Below are 25326 nucleotides of genomic sequence, written 5' to 3'. Positions count from 1 at the left end.
ACCCCTGGCAGGTCAGCTGGGGGTCAACAGTGTGATCCTATCTGCTGCTCAGGTAAAGGTCAACAGGAAAGGAGGATGTTTGAATATTGGTACATTCTTACATTAAAAAGGATATTGTGAATGGTGAGTAATGAGACTAAGTCCTATTGTTTAGCAGGGCCCGTATTCACAGTGTCTCAGAGTAGGAGTCCTGACTTAATCAGATTCTCCTCTCCATTCATTATATTGGGCTCCCGAGTGGCGCAGCGGTCTAAGGCACTGAATATCAGTGCGAGAGGCGTCACTACAGGCCCTGGTTCGATTACAGGCTGTATCACAACCGGCCGTGATTGGGAGTCCCATAGGGCGGCGCACAATTGGTCCAGCATTGTCCGGGTTAGGCCGTCATTGTAAATAAGAAAAAAAAAATGTTTTTAACCGACTTGCCTAGTTAATTAAAGGTTAAAAAACAAATAGGCGAAACTGATCCTAGGTCAGATCCTTGGTCAGCTCTCATTCTGAATACTGGCCCACGTCCAGTAGGACTAGTTATATTCATTCAGTAAGCACTCCACCTATGTTTCATGCTTGAGTACATGGTTTCACACTACCATGGAAGGCAGGACAGACAGGAGAGGAATTATATACTCGTCTCAGGAGTATACTGGTAGGGTCACAAAATTCCATGAACTTTCCAAAAGTTTCCAGGTTTTCCAGAAATCATGGTTGGTAGATTCCCGTAATCAGAAAGGAAAATGCAGGAAATCCTAAAACCCCAATTTCTGGAAAACCTTTTGGGAAAGTTACGGAACTTTGCAACCTTAGAGGTCCTGGTGACATCAGAGGTCAGAGACAGAGACAGCCACTCTCCCATACCCATCCTGAGTCTGACTGCTCCTGGCTCCTCCTGAGCCAAGGAAAGGGGAGGTTTCCTAGGGCTCTGGTTAAAAGTAGTTCCCTACATATGGAATAGGGTGCCATTTCAGAAGCAGCCAAAAAAGGTGGGGTGACCGGTGGATAGGTTTAGTCATCACTGCCTGTCTCACTTTTTAAACTGTCTGAAAGCTATGGCTAGCTCAAAGGCTTAGAACAACAATTGGGTGGCACTGTTTGACACAAGGTTAAAAACATGAATAAAACAAGCTTCATAGAATGGTGACAATAACCCCTGCCTGTAGGCTACAGTACAGGAGATACAGGAGTATAGGCTGTTGTTTTAGAGACAGACGAGGACAGGAGTACTATGCTTCCCTGAACATGTATTGTAGTGATCATCATCATGCCCCAACTGTCTCCCACATAGGGCAAGTTGAGACGTAACACACACACACACACAGAGATGTAACAAACTCCAGACTGACTCACAATGGATGACAGACAGTACTGTACACAGAATTGATTGGACAGTACATTTTGCTATACACAGACTTGGACAGGACAGAGAAATTAACACCCAGTTGAGTCTGAGATCCCTCATAAAACATGTGGGTTTAGTAACCACGTTTGAGTGCAGTGTCTGGTAGTTGAATGACACCCAACCCTGCCCTGGCCCCAAACTTCCCCAACAGACTGACACTGACTGATGATGCCCAGAACTCTTCCCTAAACACACAACAGGACTACAAGTTGTTCTCTTAGAGAGGGCTCCGTGCTTGCATAATAACAGTTTACATTGGCACCAACCAGGCATCCATCCAAGGAATTCTTATCACACCTACATGGGCTTAGTCCCAAATGGCACCCTATTCCCTATATAGTGCACTACTTTGGGCCCCAGTCAAAGGACCCATAGGGCCCCAGTAAAAAGTAGTGCACTATATAAGGAATAGGGTGCCATTTGGGAGGGAGATCTTATCTATGAAGCTGTAATATGTGGGACTCATTGATGTGTGGTACGATCTGTTGTTCAGCAACACACTCAGAGCAGCTCTAGGGCCTAGGCTCCTGATTGGAAGAGATCAAGTCTGATTCAATAAAACTGACATTTGGCATCTGTGTTAACTACAAATACCACAATACATTTAAGATATGAACAGAGAAATAATCTGTATGTTAATTATAGGTTGCCTACCATAATTCACATAATTGTTTCTTAAAACCGTGGAGTGACAGGGTCACTTAAATAAACCAGAGGGAGGCAACTAAACTACACTGAACAAAAATATAAAATGCAACATGGAACAGGTTCAAAGATGTTACTGAGTTACAGTTCATTTAAGGAAATCAGTCAATTGAAATAAATTCAAATAGGCCATAATCTATGGATTTCACATGACTGGGAATACAGATATGCATCTGTTGGTCACAGATACCTTAAATAATAAGTATGGGTGAGGATCAGAAAACCAGTCAGTATCTGGTGTGACCAGCATTTGCCTGACGACACATCTCCTTCATATATAGTTGATCAGGCTGTTGATTGGCCTGTGGAATGTTGTCCCACTCCTCTTCAATGGCTGTGCGAAGTTGCTGGATATTGGCGGGATCTAGAACCCGCTGTCGTACACGTTGATCCAGAGCATCAAAAACATTTTCAATGGGTGACATGTCTGGTGAGTATGCAGGCCATAGAAGAACTGGGACATTTACAGATTCCAGGAATTGTGTATAGATCCTTGCGAAATGGGGCCGTGCATTATCATGCTGAAACATTTTCTGACAGTTTGTGCAGAAATTCTCCGGTTGTGCAAACCCACAGTTTCATCAGCTGTCCAGGGAGCTGGTCTCAGACGATCCCGCAGGTGAAGAAGCCGGATGTGGAGGTCCTGGGTTGGCGTGGTTACACGTGGTCTGCGGTTGTGAGGCTGGTTGGACGTACTGCCAAATCCTGTCAAACGACATTGGAGGCGGTTTATGATAGAGAAATTAACATTACATTCTCTGGCAACTGCTCTAGTGAACATTCCTGCAGTCAGCATTCCAATTGCACGCTTCCTCAACCTGAGACATCTGTAGCATTGTGTTGTGTAACAAAACTGTACATTTTAGAGTGGCCTTTTATTGTCCCGAGCACAAGGTGCACATGTGTAATGATCATGCTGTTTAAATCAGCTTCTTAAAATGCCACACATGTCAGGTGGATGGATTATCTTGGCAAAGGAGAAATGGTAATTAACAGGAATGTAAACAAATTTGTGCACAACATTTTAGAGAAATAAGCTTTTTGTGCATATGGAACATTTCAGGGATCTTTCATTTCAGCTCATGAAACATGGGAATGAAGGTTACGTGTGTAACCATGGTTATGTGAGCTATATGGATCACTCCAATATATTGGTCTCACTCCGCGGCGGAGGGATACAACCGAGGTGAGGATTTACAGACTTATGCCCGTGTACATCTGTGTCACGGCTCCCCCCTATATATACACACCCCACAGCCCAACACACCTTCTCGACATCATTTTTGGAGGTGCCTCTAGCACCGTAGAGGATTGGAGTGATCCATATAGCTCACATAACCGTGGTTACATACATAACCTTCATTATGTTTCACTATATTGGATCACTCCAATATATTGGTATACCCGTACCAGATTTAGTCGGTACTAGAGGGACCTGGCCAGCCAGCGGCGAAGTCCCAGCATGGGACCGAGATGCAGGGGCCGTCAATGTGGAAATGGGGGGGGGGGGGGCCCGGCACAGTCCCCGGAAGGAGAGGCGATGCCCAGGACCGCTGAACCATCCACAGAGGGAGGTGCCACATTTACCCGATAGTACCTAGCAAAGGTGCAAGAGGAATGCTGTCGTAAATCGTGTCCACGATCCAGTGAGAGAGCCTCTGCTTTGATAGCCCAGCCCCCAGGACGCTCTCACCATAGCAGACAAAGAGCTGGTTTGTTGTTCTCACTGACGGTGTCCGCTCCACATAGGCAGCCAGTACATTCACAGGGCACAGCATGCCAGAGGGAGGCGCAGACTCCCCCGTCACTGCTGGGGGGTCATAAGCAGTCAGGATAAAAGGGATGTTCCCATGCCTGTCTGACAGAACCTTCAGGAGGAATGAAGGGTTGAGGCGGTCCATCCGGTAGCACTCATAACTTATTGAAAGAGCATGGAGCTCACGCACCCTCTTCATGGAAGTAATCGCTACCAAGAAAGCCACCTTCATAGAGAGGTGTTTCAGGAAGGCAGATTCCAATGGTTCGAAAGGCGGCTTTGCCAATGCTGCCAAGACCACATCCAGATCCCAGCTCGCCATTGAGCAGGTCCTAGCTGGACACAGGCAACGAACCCCCTTCATAAACCTGGAGACCAAGGGATGGTGCCCCACTGGCCTGTCCATCCACCCCACATGGCAGGCAGATATAGCAGCCAAATACCCTCTCAGTGTAGAGGCTGCCAAGCACTCATCCAAGCGAGACTGCAGGTATTGGAGGCCATACTGCACCCCGCATGACTCGGGCACAACCTCAATACCAGTGCACCAAGAGCAGAACAACCACCAGCGCAACTGGTATGCCGCGGTTGTAGCCGGTGCCCTTGTGCTCTGCATGGTGTTCATTATCCTGTAGTCCCAACATGGACATTGGTGCGAAGGAGGTGCGGCCTCGGATGCCAGAGTACCCCCAGCCTGAGACAGCAGGTCCGGTCTCAGGGGAAGTTGCCAAGGTGTCCCACCGTGGTGACACGAAGGCCCCTGAAGGACGGGGGCCGGCAACTGGTATTGGAGCCGGTACCCCTGAAGCATTGTAGACAACACCCATGGGGACTCCACATACTCCTCCCACCTTGCCCTTTGAGACCGGGAGAGGCGGCCGGGGAAGGGTGTCAGGGGACCTGCCGGGGCCTGCCTCTCCTCTGGCGCCCCGAGCACCTGGGTCCCCCAGGCACGTCCCTATGGCGGTGACGGTTGACAGGTTGTTGCTCCACCGCACACTGTGCCCTTGCCCACTGTCGTCCCTCAGCACGAGGCGATGGGGCAGGAGAGGGACCCCACCGTTGATCAGTTCAGGTGGGTGGCGACGGTCCGTCTGCCTTGAACCCGGAGCCTCCAATGTCCCGGTCCCTACGAATCTCATCGGTCTGCTCCAGAATGTCATTAACCCCTGGGCCAAAAGTCAGCCCTGGGGTGATGGGGAGAGCAGCTGGCAGACGGGATTGGGCCAGCCAGAGATGGAGCTGGGATGTAACCACCTGCGTCCGTTGGAGCGGGCCACATCCCTCTGGAGCAGGGAAAGCAGGCGAGACACCTCCATCACTTCCCGGAGGAGCTCCTCTGTGCCCTCCTGCAGGTAGGCCTGCAGCAGCATTACCAACGCGGCCAAGAGGGCAGAGGGACCCATATGTGGCTTTCGAGTCCTCATCAAAGACTCTGGGGGGGTTCCGGCTTCAGTCGCGGGTTCCGCCGTATAATCTCCCGGTCCGGGAGGACCATGGCAGATGCCCAGCTCTCCTGCAAGGCCTCGCAGAACTCAGCAGCGATGGGGACAGATGGAGTAATCACTGTCCACCAGTTTGATGTCCAGTGCAGTGGCTACCTGAGTGAGTAGGCCCCTCATAGCCTCTCGAGTCGCTGGCGGCAATGAAACCCCACTGCCGGCTTCTGATGGCCGGTCAGCCTCGGTGGTGAACAGTGCCAGCATTGTCCCCCAGGAACAGCCTATCACTGGCCAACAGGGAACAGCTGTCGTTGCCATCGAAGCTATCAACCTCCTGACGCAGGGCATGCGCCTTCCGTTCAAGGTGGTCGCAGCGGTCTGACTCTGCCCCCGTCCAGGACTGGCAGCAGATGGGCTCTGCCTGGCTCCAGCCACACTTCCTGGGAGGGGTACTGGGCCTAGTAGAGGGACTAACGGCTCGCTGGTGCACCACTCCTGAGGAAGGGAGCTCGTCCCCAGCCTGAGCCCGAGCCTGGCCGACCCACTCGCGCATGGCCTCCAATCACAACAGGCACAGGTGTTCTGAGAACACCACACAAAACAGGCATCCAGTAGGGCGCGCCACTGCCCTCTCCGTGTGGCTCGAACCCGGCAGTGCATACACGAGGTATGCAGATCTCCAAGGGGGATGCCACCATCACAAAGGGAAGCCATAAGCTCAGCCAAGCCAACAAGGCCATGGAGCAGGGGTCCGACGCCCTGGGAGAGCTATGTCCTGACCCGCTTGGAGGAATAGGAACCAGGGGAGGGATAAACTACCCAGTACCTCTGCAGAAAACGGGGAAGACCCATGTGGGGAAAACAGGCAGACAAAAAAACTGCAACCAGGTAATGGATTTGATTTATGGGTTGTTTTGTTTTTTATGCCAACTGTAATATTACCTAGCTGGTTTAATATCCAAGCAGAAAACAAAACAGCACCATATGGAGTAACGCCATTAAGGAACTCCAAAGTTAATGTCTCAAAGTAGTGGAAGCCCACCACGATACTCTTACATTCTGCAAAGGAAAAAAGAAAAAAAACCCTGCAGGGTAATTAAAGCAATTCACAACACACACAGAACAAGCCAGTCAGCAATATGTGTAAGGTAAATAGAGACTGTGGCAGCAAGAGCCACCAATATATTAATGGATGCACACAGAATCATAGTGTAACTCTAACTAAACACAAGCACGACAAACAACAGGCGGAAGATATAGATCAACCGCGCACAGCTAGTGGAGCACTCAAGAGAGCCCCTCCAGGTTGCAAACAGCCAGTGAGTCTACTTCCACGCAAGATATTACACTTACCAAGCGAACTTCAGAAAGTTTGTACCTCAAACCATATGGACGTCCGTCGAGAAAATTAAAGAGAACGTCTGTGTCGCGGCCATGGGGTCTATATATAGGGGCGGACCCCAGCCTTGACACAGGTGTACACCGGAGTAAATGTGTAAATCCTCACCTCGGATGTGGCCCTCTGCGTTTATATTTTTGTTCAGTGTGAAAAACGCATTCTATGAAGTACTATTGGGGGGCAGGTTAAACGCGATGGCGGTGCAGGTGGATCAAGAAAGGAAGCACACGGCCCGTGGTCTATATTTGAATAGTGTCCCTGCACTGTAGCCAGTGGTCATTGTATTTGATCAGTGAATTTATACTGTAACTTCCGTATCTCTCAGCCCAACAGAGCTTCCGTATTAACTGAGTTTCTCAGTCTACCCTTGCTGGATTTTTTACTTTGTAACGCTATGCGGTCAATTCCGGAGGAGTTAACGACGCTTATTTCAGGTATTTATAATATATATTATTAATCGACTTGTTAGTGTAATGGATTTCTATCCTATCGTTGTCAAACGTAAAGTTTTCCAAAAACATTTTATAAGTGTTTTGAAAAAGAGGAAGTAAGTGTCTGTTTCACTGCAATATGGATGGTAGAGGTCTTCCCACCGTAGAGCCGATTGGCACAAACAAACAGGTGCACCCTTGAGTTGTAACTAATATGATTCCTGTATTAGTTGGCAGTATTGAAATGAGTAGGCAAGCAACCCATTGTACACACGTTTGCATCCGAAGTGTTTGGTTATCGCTCCAAAGCAATTATACCAAAACAAAAAAGGACTATTTTCATGTGTAAAGGTTGGATAAAAACGGACCGTTTTTTTTCATGTGTAAAAGTTAGAAATGTATCCTAAAAACGGGGAATTATTTTTAATATTTAGAGTATAGTTGAGTACTCTATTAAATATTTGGGAATGGGCTGCATCATTCTGGTTGATTATTTTGATCACATGACCTCAAACTTTGATGCCTACACATTTCTTCCCCATTTAAGATCTTGAAGATTTCCTCTTCGATGGTCTGAAAGGAGAGAATTTGAGTAAGAAGGCAAAGGAGAAAAGGGAAGCCTTCATAAAGCGGATCAAAGAGGTCAAATCTGGGTATGTATAGACTCCAGCAGAACCTTTCATATATTATGAATACTTTGTGGTTTTGCAACAGCTCGTTTAGTTCAATAATATAACTCTGTCTATAGCTGTTTTTCAGTTGTGTTATGGTGATCTATCGTTTCCTTCTTCCTTCTTGGGTCTTACAGATACCCTCAAGAGTTCAACGAGAAACGTAGGTTTTTACTCGGTGTGCTTGATGTTAATGTGTTAAAAACAAAGGCACCCTGTTCCGGGTGGGTATAGTTTGTGGAACGTTCCAACAGGAATCCGTTCCAAAAACGTTGTAAAGTACAAGGTTGTCAACAAACAACTCATACAAAGTAACATGATCAATTCACCTAGCTAACTAGCTGCCGAATAGGCATCAACTCACCACATAGCTTATTCTTAATGTTTGTCTATAGGCTACCAGAGTGAGCACAGACATTTTTCGGAATAAATGTGGTGAGTGAAAAACTTAATGAAATAGCCCACTCCCTACCAGGTATCTTATTCTGCCTCTATACAACTTTATATGCGTTGTTTGTTGGCAACTTTGTTATTTACAAAGTTTTTGGAACAGAATCCTGTTGGAACGTTGCACAAATTATACCACCCCCCTATGTGCCCTGGTCAAATGTAGTGCTCTATTTTTTAATTGTATTTATGTAACCATTATTTAACTAGGCAAGTCAGTTGAGAACAAATTGTTATTTACAATGACGGCCTACCAAAAGGCCTCCTGCGGGGACGGGGCTGGGATTAAAAATAAATAACATATAAATATAGTACAAAACACGCATCACGACAAGAGAGACAACACAACACTACGTAAGGATAGACCTAAGACTACAACATAGCAAGGCAGCAACACATGACAACACAGCATGGTAGCATCACAACATGGTAGTAGCACAAAATATGGTACAAACATTATTGGGCACAGATAAAAGCACAAAGGGCAAAAAGGTAGAGACAATAATACATCACACAAAGCAGCCACAACTGTCAGTAAGAGTGTCGATGATTGAGTCTTTGAATGAAGACCTGAATGAATGAATGAACTTGAATGATAAAACTGTCCAGTTTGAGTGTTTTGTAGAGAATAGGTGTCCATTTGGGACATACATGGGTCTTACTGTAATACATCAACTACCGTTATGAACCAGGAGATACAGAGGACTCAGAAGAGGATGAAGTGGAGGACAGCAACAATGATGGAGGGTCACTGCATTCAGAACGCACAGATAAGGAGGATGAGACCTGCGAAGGTATGTCACAAACACTTGGGTGTAGACCAGGGTCAGCACGAGGGTGTAGACCAGGGTCAACACTTGGGTGTAGACCAGGGTCAGCACGAGGGTGTAGACCAGGGTCAGCACGAGGGTGTAGACCAGGGTCAGCACGAGGGTGTAGACCAGGGTCAGCACGAGGGTGTAGACCAGGGTCAGCACGAGGGTGTAGACCAGAGTCAGCACGTGGGTGTAGACCAGGGTCAACACTTGGGTGTAGACCAGGGTCAGCACGAGGGTGTAGACCAGGATCAGCACGAGGGTGTAGACCAGGGTCAGCACGAGGGTGTAGACCAGAGTTAGATTCAAATAACTAAAATTCCAATTCATGGTTCTCTGTAAGAAAACATTGGAATGAGCTAGAATTTCAGTTTATGTCCTGAATTGACTGAATTTAATTGAAATGGAATGGACCCAGACTCTGATACAATCTACATACATACTGTACCAGTCAAACGTTTGGACACAGCTACTCATTCAAGGGTTTTTCTTTATTTTTACTATTAGTGAAGACATCTAAACTATGAAATAACCCCTATAGAATCATGTAGTAACCAAAAAAGTGTTAAAGAAATCTAAATATATTTGAGATTCTTCAAAGTAGCCACCCTTTGCCTTGATTACAGCTTTGCACACTCATGGCATTCTCTCAACCAGCTTCACCTGGAATGATTTCCCAACAAACATGATGGAGTTCACACACATACTGAGCACTTGTTGAAATGCATTCCAGGTGACTACCTCATGAAGCTGGTTGAGACATTCTAGACATTTCTGTGCTTCCAACTTTGTAGCAACAGTTTGGGGAAGACCCTTTCCTGTTTCAGCATGACAATGCCCCCCTGCACAAAGCGAGGTCCATACAGAAATGGTTAGTCGAGATCTGTGTAGAAGAACTTGGCTGGCTTGCACAGAGCCCTGACCTCAAGCTCATCGAACACCTTGGGGATGAATTGGAACACCGACTGCGAGCCAGGCCTAATTGTTCAACATCAGTGCCCGACCTCAAGTCCTTGCAGCAATGTTCCAACATCTAATGGAAAGCCTTCCCAGAAGAGTGGAGGCTGGTATAGCAGCAAAAGGGGGACCAACTCCATATTAATGTCCATGATTTTGGAATGAGATGTTCGACGAGCACGTGTCCACATACTTTTGGTCATGTAGTGTTTGTGTTAATCTCTTTCTCTCACCAAGTCTGTGTGTGAGCGAGAGAGGAAGCTGAAGTGAAGGAGATTGTGAGACCGCTGACATTCCAGTTGTAACTTGGCAACTGACTTTGGAAGCCATTTGAAGGGCACAGCTGTGGGTTGGCCCCTCATGACAGAGAAAGCATAGTTTATTACTCACAGCCTGGAACCTCGCAGAGTGGCAGTCAAGAGGTTTAGAGTTACCACTTTACATTTCTACTACAGTCCAAGAAAATGCATGCCTATGTATACAGTAGTCTTTCTCCCATAACAGTAACCTACACAGCGTTTGTGTATTTGGTTTTGGTTAATAGAGTATCAAGATAAACCTTGTGAAAGGGTAAGGGGTCTGGGTTTTATTGGCCTTTAAACAGCTGCCAGTTTTATGGCCCCTCTTTCACTCGGAGCAACTTTGACACAGAGAGTTGAACATTTGCATTGAAGTTGCACTAGTTGGCTGCAAAATATTGTTCCCTTCTGGACTAAGAGATGCTTAACTTCTATATCGACTCAGTTGATGACAAACAAAATAAGCAAAGATGTGTTACCCTCTTTTTGAACATTGTAAGGGTGAATTTTCACTGTGAGGTTCATTAGAATCTGGGACTGTGTAGTAGGTCTTCTTGGTTTTCGGGAGCAAGAAAAGACAAAGCAAAACTGTACTATTTCCTGTTTTTCCAAAGTAACAGTTGTCCAATCAGGTTAGCCATAGTCATTGATGTAAATGATGAGAACGTACAGAAGGTTGCTAGAAGGCTGATAAACTTGCATCATTGTCTCTCTGCCTATAGGTGCTCAGCAGTCTCTAGCCGTGGCGGCTCAGGACCTCCAGTCTGTCTTCAAGGCCGGACACCTGGAGAAACGCAGGAAGGGTGGGGTTCTTCCATAGACATGCATATATTAATATATATATATACACATGTATTGTTTATATACGTCATTGGTGTCTTTAGTAACATACACGATACATACTCTGGGACTTTTGGGGAAACAACACTGTTATCAGCCTCCAGATTGTGGATTGTACGACTATGTTGATGTTCCCATTGTCTTCCACAGATCACAGCTTCTTTGGCACAGAGTGGCAGAAGAGATGGTGCGCTTTGAGCAACCAGACATTTTACTACTACGGCAGTGAGAAAGGTATTCAACCAGACATTCTACTACTACGGCAGTGAGAAAGGTATTCAACCAGATGTTCTACTGCTACGGTAGTGAGAAAGGTATTCAACCAGATATTCTACTACTACGGCAGTGAGAAAGGTATTCAACCAGATATTCTACTGCTACGGCAGTGAGAAAGGTATTCAACCAGATGTTCTACTGCTACGGTAGTGAGAAAGGTATTCAACCAGACATTCTACTACTATGGCAGTGAGAAAGGTATTCAACCACACATACTACGGCAGTGAGAAAGGTATTCAACCAGACGTTCTACTACTACGGCAGTGAGAAAGGTATTCAACCAGATATTCTACTGCTACGGTAGTGAGAAAGGTATTCAACCAGATATTCTACTACTACGGCAGTGAGAAAGGTATTCAACCAGATATTCTACTGCTACGGTAGTGAGAAAGGTATTCAACCAGATATTCTACTGCTACGGTAGTGAGAAAGGTATTCAACCAGATATTCTACTGCTACGGTAGTGAGAAAGGTATTCAACCAGATATTCTACTGCTACAGTAGTGAGAAAGGTATTCAACCAGATATTCTACTGCTACGGTAGTGAGAAAGGTATTGAACATTCATGACTTCCCAGACAACTGCAGTTTGTGTTTGGGAATGTATATTTGATCTTTTCATAGTTTTTAATTTGATTGAATATCTAGAATTTCTAGCCAAACAGTGATGTTACTCTAGTATTCATGAGGTGTTGTAGTAGTTGTGTTTCTCTCTCTCCTCTGACAGACAAGCAGCAGAAGGGCGAGTTTGCAATTGATGGCTACAGTGTTAAGATGAATAACACCCTGCGAAAAGATTCCAAGAAGGATTGCTGCTTTGAAATTTCTTCCTCTGACAAGCGAGTATATCAGGTGAGAGAGCTAGTCTCTTGATGACACTTTGGGGCATACCATACGCTAATCATTGCAGTCTGTCCATGTAACATTTCTGCAACCGTTATAGGACGGTTTCCCGGACACAGATTCACCCTAGTCCTGGAGAATATATAGAATCTCATTGAAATAGCTTTTTAGTCCAAGACTAAGATTTATCTGTCTGGTATACCATCCCTTTAAACTTCTATCATAGTCCAAAACGTGTACACGTCCACACAGCAGTGTTCTAGAATATTGGACCTTTGGCTTTCATACTTTTTGAATTCTCAGCTCAAGCAATTTCTCCAACTGTCAACACATTGAAATGAACATAGGAGGCGTACAGGAGTCTCGTTGGTTGGGGATTGTGGGGAGGTGTTCGGACTGTGCGTTCCCCACAGATGGTGGTCTCAGAGTCTCGTAGCTATGTCCCAATGGGACGCCGGACTATCTGGTGTCTGTGAACTATGATTTACGCCTTAAAGGGAAAATCCACTCAAACTATATTTATTTTATTTTTTATTAGTCCACTCTTGATACAGTCCCAAAATGTTTTGCATGTCAGCAGTCAATTTTTCAAAAGATTGAACTTTCAAGAAGCAAAGTGCCACTGACCACATCATAATGATGATGCAAAACACACACATTTAGAGTTTTGTTAAAGTATTTCTCACATACATATTCAGGTTTCTTAGCTAGTTTTTTTCCTTCCTTGAGGAAAGTTTAGCTAATGCATAAATACAGTGCTATTTGTTTATGTTAATTCATTTAGGTGCAACTACTGACTGTCGATTTCCTCTCTCTCGCTCTCTCTCTCTCTCTCTCGCTCTCTCGCTCTCTCGCTCTCTCAGTTCTGTGCGTCATCTCAGAAAGAGGCAGAGGAATGGGTGGAGCAGATAGATTTTGTGTTGAGAGGTTTGTAATACTCACCATTAGACCTCATATTTTATCCCATGTACTTTTCATGTCAAGTCTTTTATGAATATTTTAATAGTAACCAGTATAGACTAATTCCCTTATTTAATCTGTGGCTGTGTGTGTGTGTGTGTGTGTGTGGCTGTGTGTGTTTGCAGACATGTCAGGGGTCATTCCGTTGGACGAGGAGGATCAAGAGATGTACGATGACATTGGCGCTGTCGAGGCGGAGCCTATTGACGATGACATCTACGAAGAACTCCCAGGTCTGCCATTTCTCACACACAGACAGACACACTGTGTACTCTGTCAGAGAATGTAACCAAGAATCCTGTTCAACTAGAGGACTGTTTGATTGGATGCTTCCTGTTTGACACACATCCTCTATGCTCTGGCTCTGTAATATTATTACTACTATCTTTATTATGGGGATAGATAGGTGAGGAGGACCAAATAGTACCCTTTTCCCTTTCTAGTGCACTACTCTTGACCAGAGCCCAATGGACCCTGATGAAAAAGTAGTGCCTCATAAAGGGAATAGCAGGCCATTTGGGACTCAGCCAGGCAGGGTGGTGTGATGTTGACTGTACATTTCTCCTCTCTCTGCTCCCTCTGTCCTCAGCCAGGGTAAATCCCTCTCACAACACCATAGTAACAGTCCTCAGCCAGGGTAAATCCCTCTCACAACACCATAGTAACAGTCCTCAGCCAGGGTAAATCCCTCTCACAATACCATAGTAACAGTCCTCAGCCAGGTTAAATCCCTCTCACAATACCATAGTAACAGTCCTCAGCCAGGTTAAATACATCTCACAATACCATAGTAACAGTCCTCAGCCAGACTAAATCCCTCTCACAACACCATAGTAACAGTCCTCAGCCAGGGTAAATCCCTCTCACAATACCATAGTAACAGTCCTCAGCCAGACTAAATCCCTCTCACAACACCATAGTAACAGTCCTCAGCCAGGGTAAATCCCTCTCACAATAGCATAGTAACAGTCCTCAGCCAGGGTAAATCCCTCTCACAGAACCATAGTAACAGTCCTCAGCCAGACTAAATCCCTCTCACAACACCATAGTAATAGTCCTCAGCCAGGTTAAATCCCTCTCACAACACCATAGTAACAGTCCTCAGCCAGACTAAATCCCTCTCACAACACCATAGTAACAGTTCACAGCCAGACTAAATCCCTCTCACAACACCATAGTAACAGTCCTCAGCCAGACTAAATCCCTCTCACAACACCATAGTAACAGTCCTCAGCCAGGGTAAATCCCTCTCACTACATCATAGTAACAGTCCTCAGCCAGGTTAAATCCCTCTCACAACACCATAGTAACAGTCCTCAGCCAGGGTAAATCCCTCTCACAACACCATAGTAACAGTCCTCAGCCAGGTTAAATCCCTCTCACAACACCATAGTAACAGTCCTCAGCCAGGGTAAATCCCTCTCACAACACCATAGTAACAGTCCTCAGCCAGGTTAAATCCCTCTCACAACACCATAGTAACAGTCCTCAGCCAGGGTAAATCCCTCTCACTACACCATTGTAACAGTCCTCAGCCAGGGTAAATCCCTCTCACAACACCATAGTAACAGTCCTCAGCCAGGGTAAATCCCTCTCACAACACCATAGTAACAGTCCTCAGCCAGGTTAAATCCCTCTCACAACACCATAGTAACAGTCCTCAGCCAGGGTAAATCCCTCTCACAACACCATAGTAACAGTCCTCAGCCAGGGTAAATCCCTCTCACAACACCATAGTAACAGTCCTCAGCCAGGTTAAATCCCTCTCACAACACCATAGTAACAGTCCTCAGCCAGGGTAAATCCCTCTCACTACACCATAGTAACAGTCCTCAGCCAGGTTAAATCCCTCTCACAACACCATAGTAACAGTCCTCAGCCAGGGTAAATCCCTCTCACAACACCATAGTAACAGTCCTCAGCCAGGTTAAATCCCTCTCACAACACCATAGTAACAGTTCACAGCCAGGCTAAATCCCTCTCACAACACCATAGTAACAGTCCTCAGCCAGGGTAAATCCCTCTCACAACACCATAGTAACAGTCCTCAGCCAGGTTAAATCCCTCTCACAACACCATAGTAACAGTCCTCAGCCAGGTTAAATCCCTCTCACAACACCATAGTAACAGTCCTCAGCCAGGGTCAATCCCTCTCACAACACCATAGTAACAGTCCTCAGCCAGGGTCAATCCCTCTCACAACACCATAGTAACAGTCCTCAGCCAGGGTCAATCCCTCTCACAACACCATAGTAACAGTCCTCAGCCAGGTTAAATCCCTCTCACAACACCATAGTAACAGTTTACAGCTATTTGTTTATGTTAATTGATTGAGGTGCAACTACTGACTACTGTTTACTAATATTTCTCTGTCTCTCTGTCTCTCTGTCTCTCACATACATACATGCATGCATACACACATACATACATACATACATACATACATACATACATACATACATACATACATACATACATACATACATACATACATACATACATACATACATACATTCTTACATGCATACATGCATACACACACAACCGTTCAAAAGTTTGGGGTCACTTAGAAATGTCCTTGTTTTCGAAAGAAAAGCACATTTTTTGTCCATTAAATAACATCAAATTGATCAGAAATACAGTGTAGACATTGTTAATGTTGTACATGACTATTGTAGCTGGAAACGCCTGATTTGTATTTTTATGGATTGTCTACATAGGCGTACAGAGGCCCATTATCAGCAACCATCACTCCTGTGTTCCAATGGCACGTTGTGTTAGCTAATCCAAGTTTAGCATTTTAAAAGGCTAATTGATCATTAGAAAACCCTTTTGCAATTATGTTAGCACAGCTGAAAACTTGTGCTGATTAAAACCTCTTAAGCATTAGCCCCTTTTTTTCAATTTTCGCTTAAAACTTTGTGTGTGTGTATGTACACACACACACCCTGTCAAAAGTAGTGCACTATAAAGGGAATAGGGTGTCATTTGGGACACAACCTTGCTCTTGCAGCTTGTGTGACTTGTATGTTACAAGCGTGTTAAACAACAGGTGTGGCTGACTAGCTGGGGCTTTACATTCCTCATGTTATTCTGACCCTCTCTCTGTCCTGGGGTCATCTACATTCCTCATGTTATTCAGACCCACATCTGACCCCCTCTCTGTCCTGGGGCCATTTACATTCCTCATGTTATTCAGACCCACATCTGACCCTCTCTCTGTCCTGGGGCCATTTACATTCCTCATGTTATTCAGACCCACATCTGACCCTCTCTCTGTCCCGGGGCCATTTACATTCCTCATGTTATTCAGACCCACATCTGACCCCCTCTCTGTCCTGGGGTCATCTACATTCCTCATGTTATTCAGACCCACATCTGACCCTCTCTCTGTCCTGGGGTCATCTACATTCCTCATGTTATTCAGACCCACATCTGACCCTCTCTCTGTCCTGGAGTCATTTACATTCCTCATGTTATTCAGACCCACATCTGACCCTCTCTCTGTCCTGGGGTCATCTACATTCCTCATGTTATTCTGACCCTCTCTCTGTCCTGGGGCCATTTACATTCCTCATGTTATTCAGATTCACATCTGACCCTCTCTCTGTCCTGGAGTCATTTACATTCCTCATGTTATTCAGACCCACATCTGACCCTCTCTCTGTCCTGGGGTCATTTACATTCCTCATGTTATTCAGACCCACATCTGACCCTCTCTCTGTCCTGGGGCCATTAACATTCCTCATGTTATTCAGACCCACATCTGACCCCCTCTCTGTCCTGGAGTCATTAAGATTCCTCATGTTATTTAGACCCACATCTGACCCTCTCTCTGTCCTGGGGCCATTTACATTCCTCATGTTATTCAGACCCACATCTGACCCCCTCTCTGTCCTGGGGCCATTTACATTCCTCATGTTATTCAGACCCACATCTGACCCTCTCTCTGTCCTGGGGCCATTTACATTCCTCATGTTATTCAGACCCACATCTGACCCTCTCTCTGTCCTGGGGCCATTTACATTCCTCATGTTATTCAGACCCACATCTGACCCCCTCTCTGTCCTGGGGTCATTTACATTCCTCATGTTATTCAGACTCACATCTGACCCCCTCTCTGTCCTGGGGTCATTTACATTCCTCATGTTATTCAGACCCACATCTGACCCTCTCTCTGTCCTGGAGTCATTTACATTCCTCATGTTATTCAGACCCACATCTGACCCTCTCTCTGTCCTGGGGCCATTTACATAGTCTCAGAGTAGAAGAGCTGATCTCGGATCAGGTCCCCCATGTTCATGTGATGTCATTCATTAGGATTTATCTCTCTCTTTTTATCTCTCCCAACAGAGGAGGACATGTCCACTCCTCCCTTGCCCACACCTCCAAAGCCCAAGGTGGAACCCCCCACGCCACACAGCAAACCCACCCCACCCACTACAGCTACAGGTAGGTGGAGAGAGAGACCTGCCTGCACCCCCTGCCTCTCATCCTTTAACCTCACCAAACACAGACTTCAGAGTGGTTCAGATCACTGTAGAATCAAGAAGAGGATGCCAGTTTAGAGAGAAGGCCTTCTGAGATACACTGTGAAAGGGAAGTCATGATGACATGGAGAGGAAGTCCCTGTGAAAAAGCAACTCAGAGGCATTGCACACTTTTCTTGAAATAAACACATTTCAGTTAGATCCTACTAGTTCTGCATTTCAGAAAACCACATGCCTTTGCATAACGTCAGTACAAACAAACTGAAAGCTACGTTTAACCACTCACACAAGAAATGTTCCACTCTGACTGTTGTTACCATGTATACAAGCTGCAGAGGCTCAATCCTCTATACATTTCATAGGAGAAAACAGAGCAAGTTTAGTTTATTCATTAGATCATAAAAATAAAACAAGCCCACATAAATCTTGAAAATCCATACATGCACATGAGTAAAATCATGGAGGAAAACACAGAGTCGGGGACTTATTTCCATTGTGGTCTTCTTGGGATCAGATGGGCAACATCCAACAGGTTGAACACCGTATGACAGGAAGATAATAAAACACAGAAGAAGAATATCTATCATTGCAGTTGTATCGTAAGGTACAGTCAAATGGGCTGTCAAATGTCATTTTTAAAGCTGCCCAGAGAGGACCTGGTTTTTATGGGCAGAGGCAACACATTCCACTCTGAGGCTCCAGTACACAACACAGTACCTTTCCCAGCATTACTCCTGAACCTGTATCAGCACACATCAGCAACACCTCATCTGGTGCTGGGATTGTGTACATCTCTAACATGGGGAAAGTAATCAGTCAGATATCTGGGCACAGAACATAAAGGAGGAGAGGGCGACAGGGAGGGACAGATGACTAGTCTATTGTTCTGTCAGAGGAAGACCTCTTGTTGGCTCTCTACCACCTCAGTAGGTTACACACCATGACATCACAATAACCACCCATGTACTGTAGAGACTGGGGAACATTTTGAGTGAGCCATCTCTCTCCTATAATCTCTCTCTGTCTATCTAGTGAATAAGACCACAGACTACCAGAACTACTATCAGGGGATATGGGACTGTACAGGAGATCAACCAGATGAACTGTCCTTCAAACGGGGAGACTCCATCTACATCCTCAGTAAGGTAGGTCTGGGCTGGAGGAACCAACCCTCCTCATCCTCACTCTCACCTCCAGACAGGGATCATCAGCAGTCCCTAGAGGTTTAGGATTATCTCCTTTTCACAGGCTTAAGGCTGCTCAACGCGGGTCCTGCTCGACGCGGGTCCTGCTCGGCGCGGGTCCTGCTCGGCGCGGGTCCTGCCCGGCGCGGGCGGGTCCTGCCCGGCGCGGGTCCTGCTTGTTGTGAAGAGCTATATTTTTTATTTCACCTTTATATACAGAGGAGACTCACATGATGCACATATTTAATAATGAATATCTTCCACAATGGCTTGATCTGTTCCCTGACATAGGAAATAGTGATCTAACAATCCTAAGCAGGTGATGAGCATTAACATGAGAGTTAAAACATTTATATTACCTAGTTATCTTCTCCTTACAAGACAGCTGGTATGCCCTCTTATGCCAAGTGTTACTAGATTCTCTGGTGTTTCTAAAGGGCTCTATGAATGGCTGCACCAGACAGACCACCTAAAGTGGTCAGATATTCCTGGGCCCTCTGAGGAGTAGACATTTCATATCCTTACTGGCAGCGGCTGGCCCGGAGCCTGAACTGGTGAAAGGCAGGCTGAGGATGGCCTGGATCTGAGCCCTCTCTCTGCCTGTGTCCCAAATGGCACCTTATTCCCTACATAGTGCACTACTTTTGACCAGGACCCATAGGACACTACTGACCCATAGGGCTTTGTGACAAGCAGTGTACTATGTAGGGAATAAGGTGCCTTAAAGGATGCAGCCTCTCTCTCTCTGGCCTCTGTGTGATGGGGATTAGTTGTGTCACAATGGAAAGGTTTTTAGTGTTCTTGGCTAGGTGTCCCTCTCACCTAGCCAGGCATGGCCTTAATGGGGATGTGTGTTCTCAGGAAACGTCCTCCACTCCGTTCAGACCAGGCGAGGACGTGTGGTGCGAGCCCAGTTTCCCAGGCTTGTCAGCTGGTGAGATGTAGGAGGGGTGTTGGTGTACCAGGTGTGGGGAATTAAAGAGCGACTGTGTGGACTGGCCTAAAATATGAATCCATGAATGGATTAAACATTGTTACATTGTTGATGTGTAATCAGCCATTTAAATAATCTCTCCAATATGTTATAATTGAAGGCTGCGTAACCCACTGTACATAGTCTATACCTCCATCACCCATTGACTTAGTGATTTAATGACGGATGTATTTGCGGAGCGTCGCTGGCCAAAATAATTGAACTCTGCAGTGTTTCACATCAGTCTCTTGTGTGGAGAATACAATGTAGTGGTCAATGGGGAAGCTCCTCGTGTGTTCAGTCTGAAGGGCTGGAAGAAATATACAGGTTTTCTACTGAGACTCAACAAGAGTGCTGTTATTCATGATCAAGCCTGCCATCTAGTGGTTGATATAAGAACTGTCAGCTTCAGTTTCTGAAAATGACTGACCGCCTTTCTTTACCAACAGTGCAGTTTATTACTGTGTAATGATTTACATTTTTTATTAATCTGTTATCATTCTATGTCCAACGTTTTTAATTCTACCTGAAAGGGTGAATAATCAGAGATGCTGTGCAATGCCAATGTGCATAGTAGACAAACATGTAAACACAACAGCCCACATCCTGCTTCTTTCCCTGTATTGAAGAGAAGCAGGAATCAAGTTGTCCTTTCATTGGGTCAGTGTGCAGACTGAAAGAGCCTTTAGTTGACCTGGAACCTTGGTGTTGGGGGTTGTGGTCTGCTGGGAGGGAATGACCATAAAACCTGTCTGGACGCTCACACAGACCAGCTGCATCAGGAGGAGGAGGAAGGGCTGCACACACACACCCTCCCACTATCCAGAGACCAGGAATAGCCTGAGCGAACAGTGGGCCCCCACCCCTAATACAGCTACCAGACCCCCCAGACTGTTAGAGGGTGTTGTCAGGCTATCTAACCTAAAGTAACCTGCTGCACACAAAACGTGTGTGTGTGTGTGTGTGTGTGTGCTCATATGTTGTCACAGTGTGGGGTCTGTGCTCCCTCCCTTCCTCATAAGTCCCATATACCTCCAGTGTATTAGTGACTGAGGCCCAGCTTCCAGCCCCCAACACTCACTCAGGCAGCCATGACTTACCTAGCAGCAGACAACACTGGGCTGGTCCTGGTCCTGGTCCACACCACACTGAGGTGTGGCAGACCTCTACAACACACACAGAACTCTGTATCACCCCCAGGGGGTTGGGACCAAATGTCAATTCCATCATGTCACACATTAATAAGACGATTGTGACATTCACATAATGGCATAAACACTAATGTGTCTAGTTAATTAGATGTGGTAATTGGCTTCAGCTCTCTGCATGGCATCGTCTTCGGACACAGTTTTCCCTCTATGTGGCTTTAGCTCTGGTCCATATGGATGGTGTACCTCTGGCCCAGGGTGTCACGTGGTTGGTATAGCTCTGGTCCAGGGTGTTACATATGACTGGTATTGCTCTGGCCCAGGGCGTTACATATGGATGGTTTACCTCTGGCCCAGGGTGTCACGTGGTTGGTATAGCTCTGGTCCATGGTGTTACATATGACTGGTATAGCTCTGGTCCAGGGTGGTACATATGGCTGGTATAGCTCTGGTCCAGGGTGTTACATAAGTCTGGTATAGCTCTGGTCCAGGGGTGTTGCATATGGCTGGTATAGCTCTGGTCCAGGGGTGTTACATATGGCTGGTATAGCTCTGGTCCAGGGTGGTACATATGGCTGGTATAGCTCTGGTCCCGGGTGTTACATATGGCTGGTATAGCTCTGGTCCAGGGTGTTACATATGGCTGGTATAGATCTGGTCCCGGGTGTTACATATGGCTGGTATAGATCTGGTCCCGGGTGTTACATATGGCTGGTATAGATCTGGTCCCGGGTGTTACATATGGCTGGTATAGATCTGGTCCAGGGTGTTACATATGGCTGGTATAGCTCTGGTCCAGGGCGTTACATATGGCTGGTATAGCTCTGGTCCAGGGTGTTTACATATGGCTGGTATAGCTCTGGTCCCGGGTGTTACATACGGCTGGTATAACTCTGGTCCCGGGTGTTACATATGGCTGGTATAGCTCTGGTCCCGGGTGTTACATACGACTGGTATAGCTCTGGCCCAGGGTGCTACATTTGGCTAGTATTGCCGTGGACCAGCACTAACGTGGCAGCATATACACCTCTATCATCAGACTGCCCTTCATCATGCCTGACCTGAAGTCCTCAACATGGACACGTTACCAACATCCACTAGTCTCTGTATTATGTGAGCAGGCCAGGAGTATCACCCTGACCAGGAGAAACTCTGGGCCCTACATGGGAGTGATAGTCTTTGAACTCTCAGCCCCCCAGCCCCAGTGTCTGTCAGCCCCAGGGAAGACTTTCATGTGAGGTCAGGCTCCTAGGAAGTGAGAAAAAGAAGCGAGTGGGTGGGAGAGAGGCTGCTGCTGTATGGGGCATCAGCCACACGCTGCTCTGCTGCCTAACTGGGCTCATATCTGTGTGGACTGGTGATGGTTCTCCAGTGTGGTGTGTAACCGTGTCTGAGACTTAAGAACGTGTATTAGCTCAAGATGCATCTCCTCTGTTTTCTTTTTTTTTTTTTTACAACAAATGTAGTGTATTCAATGATACAACATTGATACAACTCACTCTGTTCTCTCTACTTTGCTCTGTTTTCTCTCTCGCTTTCTCTCTCTCTGTTTTCTTTCCTCTCGGTTTACTCTTTATTCTCTCTGTTGTCTTTCTCTCTCTGTTTACTCTGTCTCTGTTCTCTCCTCTACCAGGAGTACCAGAACTATGGTTGGTGGATCGGGGAGATGAAGGGGTCTGTTGGCATCGTTCCTAAAGAGTACCTCATGGAGTTGTACGCCATTTAAACCCGCCTGAGTAGGTATTTTATCATGCAACTCAGTCATGGGGGAAGTAATTGTTGGGCTATTCCAGCAACACTGTGTAGTGTTTTTGTGTTCTGTTTCAGGGCATCTAAATCCAATCATCTTCCATATGAGATGCATGGAAACAGACCGTATCTGAAGGGGACGCTGAGCTCAGCAGCAAAGCCAACTGTCTGTAGCAAAATGAAAAATATAAACTGCTTTTGTTTATCATTTATTATCGCTGCATTTTCCTTTTTGATACAGAGTCTTTATATTGTGAACTGTCTAGAATGAATCACTTATGGAGTCTTTGTATTGTGAACTGTCTAGAATGAATCACTTATGGAGTCTTTGTATTGTGAACTGTCTAGAATGAATCACTTATGGAGTCTTTGTATTGTGATCTGTCTAGAATGAATTGCTTATGGAGTCTTTGTATTGTGATCTGTCTAGAATGAATCGCTTATGGAGTCTTTGTATTGTGATCTGTCTAGAATGAATCGCTTATGGAGTCTTTGGCTGAGAAATACATGTGTATATTAGTGGTCAGGCATATTTCATAAATACTTGATACTGCTCCTGGTTGTTGGTTTGTTTGCATGCCATTCCATGCACAGTTGGATCACATTGCCTCTACTAGACACTTCTCTCAGGTCAGTTTCCCATTTACCCCCTTATGACCTGCTCAGGATTGGGTGATAGCAAGCTGATCCAAGGTCAGTGCCTCTTCTACCCTGTGTATTCTGCTGTGCAGTATGAAAAACCAACCACCAGGTAGCATCAGAGTCCCTGTCTGCAGTAATTCTAACAGCTCAACTGGTTCAGCTTTTCCCCACTGATGATGTCAGAACCTGTGTTCCTTCACAGAGACTACCATGAATTACAACTCACTGTAATATCATCTCTATGGACTACACTCTGGCATGCATTTGATGTGGGTGGTATTGTATTGTTATTTGTGTGTATATAGTTATAAAAGTGAGCTTGCCTGTAAGATAAACAGTATTCTACCTCATTACATTCATTTAATTGATTTAGAGAAACAAACTGTCTGGTTTCCCAGACTCAAACTAAGAACAACCCTGGACTAAAAGCATGTTCCATGGAATAGCGTTTCAGTCTTTGATTAGGTTTACTCTGAGAAACCAGTCCTAGGATTCCCCTGATTCCTTTAGGCTGTGTTTATACAGGCAGACAAATTCTGATCTTTTGACAATCATTTGTATTTTTTTACCAACAGGATCAGATATTTTGTGAATAATTGGGCAAAACAATCTGAATTGGACTGCCTGTGTAAACCCACTCTTAGCCTTTTCACTCACTGGTAAATCGTCTGTATTTTCTCAAGATGTGTAAGAAGTGGGATAATGAATTTCCTGATGAGCCAAGTTGGCCTGCTTTAGGCTACTGGACCATATCATTAAGGAACAGGCCCGCTACGCTGCTGCTGATACGTGGAATGTCTGTGCCTGTGGAAGTGAATAGACTTCATTAAAAATCTGTCTCAAATAACACCCTATTCCCCTACTCTACATAGTGCATTACCCATAAGGCTCTGGTCAAAAACAGTGCACTATATGGGGAATAGGCTGCCATTTGGGACGTAGAAAGGTCTGTGCTTGTTGAAGTGAGAAGGCTTGATTAAAAAGATGAGAGATCTGAGTGAACCTGTATAAAGTTAGGAGGAGAGAAACAACATGGGAGGAAGAGAGACAAAGCGACCATGGAAGTTCTGTGTTGGTTTTATAATACCTGAGAGACTGGGGCCCTGCAGAGGAGCCCTGTGTGGCAGATGGGCAGTCCTGCTGTGTGCCTGATTGAAATGGTGAGGACGACCCACCGTCAGCAGTGGGGGTAATGGCCCTCTGAGGGGCTGTTTGGCAGGCAGGATCTGGGCTCTGACCTCTGGGCCTGAGTCTGTGTTGTGGAAGGCATATTATTCTGTCTGCATCTCAATAGTCTACAGTGGCTTTCTCTCCTCTCACTCTCTCTTGCCCTCTATTTCTCTCTCTCTCTTCTTACCCTCTAGCTCTATCTCTCTCTTCTTACCCTCTCGCTCTGTCCTCACCCTCTCGTTCTCTCTCTTTCTCTTCTTACCCTCTATCTCGCTCTCACCCTTCTCCCCCTGCCCACCTCTTCGCTCCCTCTGTTCTCCCCACTCACTATTTCATTCTTTATCTCTTTATTTCTTTCTCTCTCTTTCTCTGTGTCTCTCCCCCCTCCCTCTCTCCTCACCAGTAAAATGTCTGTGTTTTGTTCAACTGAGTGATGTAGCAGCAGTCCACTGCCTGTCCTCTGGGTGACATTCAAGCCAAACATAAATCCAGATCTTTACGGCACCGCGGGGCGATAAAGCCCACAGCTAATTGGAGATGTCATGAATTACCATAATTAGTTATCGAATATATTACAGTGAATATGGAGAGGAAGGAGAAGAGGGAGGAGTGGTTATATGGCTGTGCAACAGACAGGGAGTTACAAGAGAGATATGCAGCTAAATGTTCCATTTCCACACATTCTGAGTCCACCACTTAGAACGCATGTCCAGTACATCGCTTCACTTCCTTCT

At 45.8% G+C, this 25326-nt stretch overlaps 1 protein-coding gene across 2 annotated transcripts; it reads left to right on the top strand.

Moving 5' to 3' along the window:
* Positions 1–6974: 6974 nt before the first annotated feature.
* On the top strand, positions 6975–23335 carry LOC115187795 (src kinase-associated phosphoprotein 2). Of its 2 annotated transcripts, XM_029746840.1 has the most exons (13): positions 6975–7132; positions 7677–7782; positions 7938–7963; positions 8940–9041; positions 11041–11121; positions 11309–11392; positions 12161–12285; positions 13140–13203; positions 13362–13469; positions 17590–17688; positions 18759–18871; positions 22665–22767; positions 22859–23335. In XM_029746840.1, exons 1-12 carry the CDS (start codon positions 7093–7095, stop codon positions 22755–22757), a joined length of 1041 nt encoding a protein of 346 aa, XP_029602700.1. In that variant the 5' UTR covers positions 6975–7092; the 3' UTR covers positions 22758–22767; positions 22859–23335. The 2 variants fall into 2 exon arrangements, with proteins under 2 accessions (XP_029602700.1, XP_029602699.1); XM_029746839.1 differs by having other exon boundaries at positions 22665–23335.
* Positions 23336–25326: the final 1991 nt, after the last annotated feature.

Source organism: Salmo trutta, unplaced genomic scaffold, assembly GCF_901001165.1.
Source record: "Salmo trutta unplaced genomic scaffold, fSalTru1.1, whole genome shotgun sequence".
Classification (NCBI taxonomy): Eukaryota; Metazoa; Chordata; class Actinopteri; order Salmoniformes; family Salmonidae; genus Salmo; species Salmo trutta.
This window is presented reverse-complemented; position numbering and strand designations above follow the sequence as displayed.